We start from the raw sequence: 11,863 nt of genomic DNA on the forward strand, positions 1-11,863 counted from the left end.
ACCCACAGTTCTTATGGGAAGCTTGCCGAAGAAAATGCGGGTGCCAATAGTCATCACATGAAAACAAGGAATCGTAAACAAATTTCAAAGCAAGTATCGACGATTCTGTTCTGACTTGTTAGCGCATATGAACAGGCAAACTAATGATTTGTCATGGTAAGTCAAAGTAAATTGCAACAGAGCCATGGCATTGGTTTAGAACGCCAAGAATACGTAAATTCCCATATTAAAAAATAAATAAATATGTAGATTGATCAGACAAATTACAATTATGAATTCAGTTCCATCCAAGCATAATCCAAAAAAAATAAACATAACGCATGCAATATAAGAAAATTTCAAAAACAAGTTCAAAAAAAATTCACCTGGATTGGGCTGTGACTGGTACGACTGCTTCTTCATCCACTCGAAGGGGCTTTTCACCGGCGTCGGTCGGGAGGCAATCTGCGGCGAGGACGATCCGTTCGGGGCTCCGGCTGGACATATCGCTAACCGGAAACGGTAATCGGCGGCGACGGTATGCTGTGCAGGGCATCGGGACAGTGTTCACCGGCGTTGTTGTTATTGTTGTTGTTGGCGCCCGGTGTCGTTTGTCCCAGATGCAGACCTCCGGAACTTGCCCCATGGGGAAGCAGCGTCGTTGGGGCGGCGTGGAGAAATTTTCGTGCCCGCTCCAGTCCGGACTGGACTGGTGGAAATACGTGGGGATGTGGGTAATACATGGGCTGGGGGGAGGACTCTCCGTCGCCGATGAACTGCGGATGCGGCGGTTGATGCTGGTAGTTTTCCCGGATACCATCCCGCTGATGCAGAATACGGCAGATTGCGCTATGGTTCTTCGGGTACATAGCAAAGTGATTGTAGTAGGACACCATTTTTGATACGATTCAGATATTCTCACGGTTTATCACTAATAATTCGTCACTTCAAGGTTAATCCAATCAGCTTACAACGTTTTCTAATAATTTAACTATAATTCACTTTCCATCTTCACCATCATTGTTGCTTCCTAGCACAATTTGTTTTCCAGTTTTACAGGATCATCATAAATCACAACATATCGGCAAGTAATCTCCAAGCGACACCTTGGTCATTGGACTCCCGTAAGTACACTTATTGTCAATCAAATTATTAAACGTAACAATTGGGCAATAAAAAGCTTTCACTGTTTAATCCGTGGTACACTCGTCTGGAGCGCTCGAAAGCCTTGGAGCTATGCGGCAACCGTTAGCCGTAGGTAGATATGAACTGTCCCAATGGCTTTCCAAAAACTCGAAATCTCCCGGAGCACAAACGAAACACAACTTTACCCAACGAACCACGGCCTCAACTGACGGGTAGATTATTACCCGTGTTTTACTTTGGCACTCGACAAGGGGCGTTGCCAACAGCCATTGTTGGCCAATCAACGGCCCACGGCGGACATTTCTGTACCCTGCCAGCCAATCGCATGCGCGCCGCTACACATTCCACATTGCTGCGTCAGCGGATGCCAAACGATAGAGTAAGCGAGGCAGCACAATATCTGCCTGCTCATAGCGTGGGACTTTGGTCGTCTCTTGTTCGCAGGCTGTAATCGTACAGTCTCACGTACGCATTTGTGATAACACGCAACCGCGACCATGGAAAGCACGGTTGCAGCTGTGGCGTTTTAACCATCCAGTGAACAAAGGCCGATGTTTAGCCAATGGACTAGCCATAGTGGCTCAAAGTGGCAGATTTGATAAAAATCTTTGATATGTTTCAGTAGAGGCGCATCAAATTCGTCGCCTCGACGGATTTCTTCGGTCTACAATTCAAATCCGATGAAAGTTATGTTCAGGACTGGGGGGAAATTTCATTTAAAAGAACTGTGATATAATACAGTAAGTCGAAAAATGATCTAGTTTATGTACATCCATCTATTTATAATAAACTACGAAGTCTCTATTTTGGTAGTTGAACTGATAAGACAGCATTCCGTGTATTTATTCTGAGTTTTAATGCTTCTCAAACTGTCATACAATGTTTTCTTCCTTTTTATTCTTATCAATCGCCAACTGTCAACCCAGTTGAATCTGCTGAAATGGTTTTGTTCCTTAACCCCCTTTACCGGCAGCTTCATTTTTACCGGCTAATAAATATTCAAATCGCGATAACTTTTTTGTTTTTCGATATTTCGCAACATTCTTTCACAAGTTCTCAAAAAACTCTTTAAGTTTTCGAATATGTGTCGATATTGATAATTGGTCATCTGGATCCGGAGATATTCCCAAAATTTCTTGGGGGACCGACGCGTAGCATAACCCACGTAAATATCTCAGGCTACAGAATTTTTCATCGTATTCGGATATTTACTCCTCGAAATGATACATTAATGCTAGTATGTTGTGAAAAAATGAAGCGATTTGGTGCAGCCGTCTTTGAGTAATGAGCATCTTATGTTTCTGATACCACCCTGGACAACTAAAGATCTTGAAAACTCTAAAAGCCTCATAGCGTAATTTTCAGATTTCTACAAAGAATAACTGAGCCGATTTGTATGATTTTTTCAGAGTAGCTCTTCAATACTTGGTATTGTATAGTACACATTTTATTTTTTGATAACTTTGACCAAAAAACAAAATAGCCGCCAAATACATTTTATATGAAAAATCTCGGTCCCCCAAGGAATATCAGAATATTTTCAAAACCACATCACCAATGATTAATATCGACCCGGCTTCCTCAACTAGAAGAGTTTTTTGAAAAAATGGTGCAAAAATATCGAGGTTAAGGTTTGAAGAGTGAGTTTTCAATATGGGATGATAAGGTTCTACTTAAATTACAGTACTAGCGTGTTTGAAACATTTCCCAAAATTTCTCCATAGTAATTTCCATATAAACCTACATTGTCTTTGGGCCACCTTTAAATCACCACCTAGAAAGCTGAAAATTTCAAAGAACACTATTTTTATGGTACGGATGGTAAGGAACATATGGGAGATAGGATATTCAAACATTTTTAAAATTTGAATCGCCCTACGTTGTGCATAGTAATCTCCATATAAACTTTAAATGGCTTCAAAGTTTATATGGAGATTACTAGTCACAACGTCAACCTTTTGTGTTCAGCCCTCCATCTCTTGGTATTTAAATATAATATGGGAAAGTGAACAAACTTTTCTCATGTGAAATCCTTTCAGCTACAACTTTGCCGAAGACCACATTTTGATTGGACGTCAGGATAAATTAAATTGTCGAAAACGATATCTTGATTGAAAATGCTTATAAAATCCAGAGTAACTTTATTTTCAATTGAACTAGTGAGACCTGATGTGAAATTGTACACAATTTCAAATTGCATAGCGAGTTTTTGGGCTTTTTCGATATTGATTTAAAATATTTTCTATTCCGCAGTATTTTCCAAAAAAATCGTTGTCCAGACGGGTTAGGTGTCGTTTATATAACGGCGACGAATTACATGGAATTAAAAAAAACTTGTTTTGCATTTCCGACAGTCGCGTAAATTGAGACCTACTTTTTAAATGGTTTCAAAATTAACAAAAACGATGTAGTTATGTTTGATTTTCTGAAAAAAAAACTGTTCTTTTCATTTGAAGCAGTAAGGACACATGATCTGCCTAGAATTTTGGAAGGATTATTTGAGAAAAAATCAGCTGCTACTCAAAATATGCCGATTCTAACGAAACGCAATATACGTGCTTAGGGTAAAAGCACGAATTTTGGCCAGCCTAAGAGAAAATGTCAATAAAAAATAAATAGGAAGCCGTATCTATACTACAAATATGTCAAATGCAAGCTTTCAATCCATATTATGTGTGTAAAATATCAAAACTGAGCTAAAACCATTTTTCGCTTTGAAAATCCCGTTGGTCAATATAGGCCAACGGAACCAGTTTCGGCCAGAGATTTAACTGCAGTTCCTAAATTGGCCAATTGCATTGATTTCTCATAGGGCCCAGATAGATGTAGCGGTAAACGCGCAGCTATTCAGCAAGACCAAGCTGAGGGTCGTGGGTTCGAATCCCACGGTCGAGGATCTTTTCGGGTTGGAAATTCTCGACTCCTGGGCATAGAGTATCTTCGTACTTGCCACACGATATACCATGCAAAAATGGTCATTGGCATAGAAAGCTCTCAGTTAATAACTGTGGAAGTGCTCATAAGAACACTAAGCTGAGAAGCAGGCTCTGTCCCAGTGGGGACGTAATGCCAGAAAGAAGAAGAATGATTTCTCATGAGAATGGCCAAATTAGGAGTGCCCTGGCCAAATTTGGTGCATGGGAGTTAAAACTGTAAGGAAAATCAATTGTTATTCTCATGTTTTTAATCAATTTGGACGAGTAAATAAATGTAGCTCTATCATATGAATGTGGTCTACTGAACACAACAGGTTTCTCTCTGATTAGCTATGTAAAACGGTGTATAATCCACTATGGCTAAAACTGGCGTACGGCAAAAACCGCTGCTTCTACCCTACTTATTTGGCTTTACATCAATTATCTTGACCTCGCCAACAATATTTCGCCAATTCACTCGGTTCATGGCCGCTTCTCTCCATCCTCGACTGTGACCCACGCTCTCCAGGTCCTGGTGCACCTGGTCAATCCACCTAGCTCGTTGCGCCGTACGCCTTCTTGTTCCGACCGGATTCGTAGCGAACACCATCTTTACAGGGTTGTGTCCGGCATTCTTGCAACATGCCCTGCCCAGCGTATCCTTCCAGCTTTAGCTACCTTCACGATACTGGGTTCGTCGTAGAGTTGAGCGAGCTCGTAGTTCATCCTTCGCCGCCACACGCCGTTCTCCTGCACGCCGCCGAAGATCGTCCTTAGTTCTCGGCGTTCGAAAACCCCAAGAGCTTGCAAGTCCTCCTCGAGCATAGTCCACGCCTCATGCCCATAGAGGACTACCGGGCTTATGAGCGTTTTGTACATCGTGCATTTGGTGCGGGGTGAATCTTTCTTGACCGCAGTTTCTTATGGAGCCCATAGTAGGCACGACTTCCGCTGATGATGCGCCTTCGTATTTCCCGACTAACATTGTTGTCAGCCGTCAACAAGGATCCGAGGTAGACGAACTCGTCCACCACCTCGAAGGTATCCCCGTCTATCGTAACACTGCTTCCTAGGCGGACCCTGTCGCGCTCAGTTCCGCCAACCAGTATGTACTTTGTTTCGACGCATTCACCATTAGCCCGACTCTTGTTGCTTCGCGTTTCAGGCGGGTGAACAAATCTGCCATCGTTTCAAGTTTTCTCCCAATAATATCCATGTCGTCCGCGAAGCAAACAAATTGTCCGGATCTCGTGAAAATTGTGCCTCGACTGTAAAGTCCGACTCTCCGCATGACACCTTCAAGTGTAATATTGAACAACAGGCACGAAAGTCCGTCGCCCTGTCGTAGTCCCCGCCGAGACTCGAACGAACTGGAGTGTTCTCCCGAGATCTTCACGCAGTTGCTCTGATCAATCTTGTGAGCTTCCCGGGAAAGCTGTTCTCGTCCATTCTGGAGGATTTGCCGCACGGAAATGATCTGGTCCGTTGTCGAGCGGCCGTCGATGAAACCTGCTTGATAACTTCCCACGAACTCGTTTGCTATAGGTGATAGACGACGGAAGAGAATCTGCGATAGCACTTTGTAGGCGGCGTTTAGGATGGTGATTGCACGATAATTTCACACTCCAGTTTGTCGCCCTTTTTGTAGATAGGGCAAATAACGCCTTGCTTCCACTCCTCCGGTAGCTGTTCCGTTTCCCAGATTCTGACTATCAGCCGATGCAGACAAGCGGCCAACCTGTCCGGCCCATCTTGATGAGTTCGGCTCCGATACCATCCTTGCCAGCGGCCTTGTTGTTCTTGAGCTGTTGAATGGCATCCTTAACTTCCCCATAGTGGGTGCTGGTTGATTTCTGCTGTCCGCTGTGCTGACGTAGCCAGCGCCTTCGCTGTCCTCACCTTCTGTGCCTGTGTTCTCTGCGCATTCAGGTGTTCATCGTAATCCACCTTTCGATCACATCGCGTCCGTCCGTCAATATGCTCCCATCCTTATCCCGGCACATCTCAGCTCGCGGCACGAAACCTTTGCGGGATGTGTTGAGCTTCTCATAGAACTTCCGCGTTTATTGAGAACGGTACAGCTACTCCATCTCTTGGCATTCCAACTCTTCCAGGCGGCGCTTTTTGTCCCGGAATAGGCGGGTTTGCTGTTTCCGCTTCAGTCTGTATCGTTCCACGTTTTGCCGCGTACCATGCTGCAGCATTGCAGCCCGCGCTGTATTCTCCTCCTCCTGGCACTCCTCGTCGAACCAATCGTTTCTGAGCTCCGTTCCACATATCCGACAACGCTTTCGGCAGCGTCGTTAATGGCTGCGTAACGCAATATATCATTGTCAATTAAAGTGTCCTTTTAGTATTTAAATACAGTCGGCTGTCCACATCTCGATATCGAAGGACCATCGAGATAGGAGAGACAAGAACATTAATTAATGAACACTATATTGACAATCACTCCGTTACTACACAGTATTAAAAATCCATGTAAATTTAAGCTATTTATAATGCACATGAAGGGAATGCCACAGATAGCGCGAAATTCAGCTGACAACTAAATTTAGAACCTTCGATTTGGTAGCACATGTAAATTTTAATCAACGCGTAAAATTACATCGTGGGTTCTGATGTTTCTTGTTTGCTATGAGAAACGAACAAGCGGAAAACAAATCAAGGTGGAAGAGCCGATTTCAGTAAATGGATACAACCACATGAATGCTTCTTTCTCAATTATAAGGAAAGGATATCATAAGTTTGAATGAAAACACTATTTATTTCTTCATTAAATCACAAATTATTGAGCACTACACTTATTAACTCTCCGTCAAGCACCTCACAGTTGCACCGCTTCTCTCCCAGGACAATCGCTCGAAAAATGTATGTTCCGTATATGTTTTACGCACTGTCTGCTGCCACAAACCTCCTAATTTATTACACACAAGAATCATTGTTACTAAACACAATTGCACAAAATAAATCAAGAATAACTTCAAACCTTCACAATACGTTGCAAACACATTTTCAATATGGCTGCCTGCTGCTGCGGAGGTGCAGAGGCCGCACCAGCGGCAATCTCGGTCACGCTCTGTTCGTGTAAAATAAAGCATAGTTTGCTAAAATCTCAATGCGCAACACACAAATTTAAATACATTGGAAGACAAATCAAAACATTGGCGTAGTTTCAAATTACTCTGGGGAAGATGCGTGTGCATTACGAAACGCTTATTTTTACGTCTGATGTACGAATACGAGTACCTACTTTCAACGATTTTTTGTAATTCTACTATGGATAATATCAGATTTTTTTTCTGTGTAGGAAAATAATAAACAAACAAACATTCGAGTTTCCAAATTGTCTGAATCACTTGAATCTGGTCTAGTAACCTTTATAATGTTCGATTGACATATGGAGAGAAAATTGGGAACAAAAAATCAACAGGAACACATCGAGATATGGAGATATCGAGATAAGGACGATATCGGAAATATGGAGAGAGAAATCGTATGCAGAATGAAGGGACCGAAACAATCATCGACATAGGGAGAGATATCGAGATGTCGAACATAGAGATGTGGAAAGTAGACTGTACTGGTATATTTAGTTTATTTTTGATTTCTAGTGTTACGTCCTTACTAAATGGCTCCACGAGGCTGTTTTACAGCATAGCGTTCTTCTGAGCACTTCCAAAAATACAAGTATTAAAAATCCATGTAAATTAAGCATTTATAATGCACATGAAGGGAATGCCACAGATAGCGCGAAATTCAGCTGACAACTAAATTAGAACCTTCGATTGGTAGCACATGTAAATTTTAATCAACGCGTAAAATTACATCGTGGGTTCTGATGTTTCTTGTTGCTATGAGAAACGAACAAGCGGAAAACAAATCAGGTGGAAGAGCCGATTTTCAGTAAATGGATACAACCACATGAATGCTTCTTTCTCAATTATAAGGAAAGGATAACATAAGTTTGAATGAAAACACTATTTATTTCTTCATTAAATCACAAATTTGAGCACTACACTTATTAACTCTCCGTCAAGCACCTCACAGTTGCACCGCTTTCTCCCAGGACAATCGCTCGAAAAATGTATGTTCCGTATAATGTTTTACGCCACTGTCTGCTGCCACAAACCTCCTAATTTATTACAACACAAGAATCATTGTTACTAAACACAATTGCACAAAATAAATCAAGAATAACTTCAAACCTTCACAATACGTTGCAAACACATTTTCAATATGGCTGCCTGCTGCTGCGGAGGTTGCAGAGCCGCACCAGCGGCAATCTCGGTCACGCTCTGTTCGTGTAAAATTAAAGCATAGTTTGCTAAAATCTCAATGCGCAAACACACAAATTTAAATACATTGGAAGACAAATCAAAACATTGGCGTAGTTTCAAATTACTTCTGGGGAAGATGCGTGTGCATTACGAAACGCTTATTTTTACGTCTGATGTACGAATACGAGTACCTACTTTCAACGATTTTTGTAATTCTACTATGGATAATATTCAGATTTTTTTTCTGTGTACTAACGGAGAACTTCTTTGTCAATTGATCATTTGCATGTGTATATTTGCGTAACAAGCACGGAGTTACGCTATGCTCTTGAAACCGAGAAATTTTTAACCCGAAAATATCCTCAACCGGCGGATTCGAACTCACGACGACTCTCAGCGTGGTCTTGCCTGTATAGTTTGTGCTATTGCCGCTACGGCTACTTATTTAGTCCATGATTGTATTAAACTGATATTTCATAAAATCACTATATTTATAATGACAAAACTTCGTTTACTAATGATTTGGAATCACAGAGATAACCAGCCTCTGGCTGAAAATCTCTCTAATAAAATTAAAATAAAGTAAAAAATGATTTTGGGTTCTGGGTTTCTCCTGCACTACTTTTTCAGTGTTCGAACCACTGCAATCTTCCAAAACCCAAGGCCTTGTGCGGTTGAACTGGGTGTCGAACTAGGGCGTCTGCGAAAAACAGCACTTGCTCAGCTCCTCACGAATTCGGCCTAATAGGAAAAAAAGGCAGATACGCGTGTGATAATGATGTTTGATTAATGTCATAAAACCCGACTTGCCACACTCCAAAAACCAGTCCAGTTGCGGCGCAGCCTAGGCGTGTTCTTTGGATCTGGGGTTGATCTTTGTGGCAATAGCAGCGTCCCAGTCTCCTCTAATGACTTGGAATGGGGTGGGGTGAAACTGAACTTTGCTGGCGTCATAAGGGCTGTCTTTCGATGACTACTAATGAATGTGTATAACCTACCCGCATAAAACGAGCCCCGGTTTGGAGGCAGTTTTACGGCGTGAAAGAAAACTGCGGCGGCGATGATGATAATGGTGATGGTGGTGTGCTTGGAACTAATCAGTCATAAAAACCGGTCCCGACGATGTTGTTCGCTCATTCAATTATTCTCGGTGCATATTCGTTGTCGAAGGGACTCTGAATGCTCTTCATTATTCTTATAATTTATTTCTTGTTATATAATTGTTATTGTTTCAAAAACCATGTATTTCACTGATTGTATATATTTTATAAGCATTCGTTCTATAAACTTAGTGTTCGTTCATTAGAAACATTTTTCAAACAGGACAACACTTCATTCTATATATAAAGGTGGGGCAAAAGTTTCCTAGTTTTCCTAGTTTATTCATCAGCATCAGGAAATGAGTCTAAACAACACTGGGGGTGTGGATACAGAGAAATCAATAGTTAACTTCATTGTTATGTACAGCTAACGTGAATAATGCAATTCAAACTTTTTTCTGTGGATAACAAAGAGGGACTAATATTCTTCAAATTGTCATTTATTTCGATTTTTCTGATTGCTATATATTGAGTATGAGGGTCTTGAAATTTTGCCCCAAGTGATAGAGGACCAATAAAAAATCTATTCTCCAGCCTAAACAAATGTTATGTAATTATGTATAGTAAGAATGATACTACTCTTACTCTTTTATAAGTTCTATTTTACATGTTTTGATAGTTTTAAAATAAAGAAAATCTTTATTTTATCAAATTTTTATAAGAAATATTTATACATTAGTTCACATTTATACACTAGTGGGTTTCCAAATTTTATAATACTTGTTAAGAAGATATTTTTCGAAGAAAAAAATCGTTAAGAAGAATTTAAGACTGATTTATATTTTTGCATAGTAAAATTAACTAAAAAAGATTACAATAAATAAGAGTGATTAGCAGCAATTTGTGATATAAATCATTGCCACTATTGTTGCAGTAGGTCGTTCAGCATTGCAAAATTCAACTTTCGATAGAAAACTAATAGTCAAATCTTACAGAATTGGCAATCTAGAAAGTCGAGTCCAAGGTCAAAAATAATTTTTGCCTTCATTGTGAAGATTTCATGTACAAATCCAAGTCAAAATTTTCCAACATGTTTTGAATGAACGCCCTACTTTTAAAATTTACTCAAAAAATAGAATGAAGTTTATGATTCAATCTTACAAAATATCAAAATTGTTGAAATTCCTAATAAGGTCGAAATGCTTCCACCGGCACCTAAATACTTCAATAACATTCGCAGATTTTTCTTCTCCCTAATCTTTAAAAATCAAGGAATTCGTATGCTCGAAAGGTCACAAAATTTGGCAAAATTCTGTGGCAACTATAAGAATTTTGATATTTTGGACAGTGCATGACTTGGTTCCAATATATCTGAAGATATAACAGACTGTTAACACAACGCCTTCGGTTTGTTTTTTAAAAAGGTTAGAAAATGTTGTTATTTATTAGATTACTGTAGTAACAATTCTCAAAAAAGTTTGTTTTTTATCAAGCTTCCTCTAGAGATCAAGATTTTAAAAAACACTTTTTAGAATAATATAACTGTGAAAACCACTGCATTTCCAGTGTCAATACAAATCAAACTAAGTTGCTGCTATGTATTTGTATGATGTGTGGTGTTGAATTTCAAAAATATAGTTAGCAAGCCTTATAATTTTTCGGCTTTGAGGGGGGTTGGTTCTCAGCACAGTGTTCTTTAGTAGTTATTAACTAAGAGCTTTCTTTGCCTTAGTTGCCAATTTGTATTCGTATATCGTGTGGCAGGTACGATGATACTCTATGCCCAGGGAAGTCAAGGAAATTTCCAATACGAAATGATCCTGGACCGACCGGGAATCGAACCCAGCCACCTTCAGCATGGCTTTGCTTTGTAGCCGCGGACTCTAACCACTCGGCTAAGGAAGGCCCCTTCGAATTATGTTGATATTCAAAAAAAAAACACAATTTTTCGATTTTCAAAGACGCATAATAAATCGCTAATTGTATATGAAATATATATTGTGTTCGAATCAGCTCATTTTAAATTACTTTCTATGTAAAGCGACTTTATGCCAAATGACCTTATACCAAACGACTTTAAGCCAAACGGGGTACAATCTCTTTTTATGACTGTTTCATTCATGTCCACTAGAAAGTTAAATGCCCACGATTGTTTACACAATTTTCCCTGAGTTGAAGCAGGAAGCCTCTTTTAGTTACTCTGAAAACGATATCCTTTCATGTTTTTGTTTTCCATTTTTTCTCTAAACAAAAAAAATAGGAAAACAAAGCCTAATTTTTATTATATTCATGAAATTAGTCAGAAAAACTATTACTGAAGATGTCAAGAATCACAGTACTATTGACACTTGATCTAGAAAACAAGTTTAACATTTTCTTGAAATCGATGGATACTCTTACTGATCTTACGATCTTTTAAGGCGAAGTAGGCCGTCATTGAAATTTGTACGCGTCGTTGATGATTGATGCTAATTCATCTCACGATTTCGAATCAAAGAAAATC

General features: G+C 40.0%; 1 protein-coding gene across 1 annotated transcript; it reads right to left on the bottom strand.

Moving 5' to 3' along the window:
- Positions 1-488: 488 nt before the first annotated feature.
- On the bottom strand, positions 489-875 carry LOC110681414. Its single transcript, XM_021857154.1, has one exon. The coding sequence runs from the start codon at positions 873-875 to the stop codon at positions 489-491; it is 387 nt and encodes a 128-aa protein (XP_021712846.1).
- Positions 876-11,863: the final 10,988 nt, after the last annotated feature.

This window comes from Aedes aegypti, unplaced genomic scaffold, assembly GCF_002204515.2.
Source record: "Aedes aegypti strain LVP_AGWG unplaced genomic scaffold, AaegL5.0 Primary Assembly AGWG_AaegL5_hic_scaff_825_PBJ_arrow, whole genome shotgun sequence".
In the NCBI taxonomy this organism is placed as follows: Eukaryota; Metazoa; Arthropoda; class Insecta; order Diptera; family Culicidae; genus Aedes; species Aedes aegypti.

Coding starts and splice junctions, on each gene's coding strand:
- LOC110681414 (XM_021857154.1), bottom strand. CDS start 875: ATGGTGTCCTACTACAATCACTTTGCTATGTACCCGAAGAACCATAGC.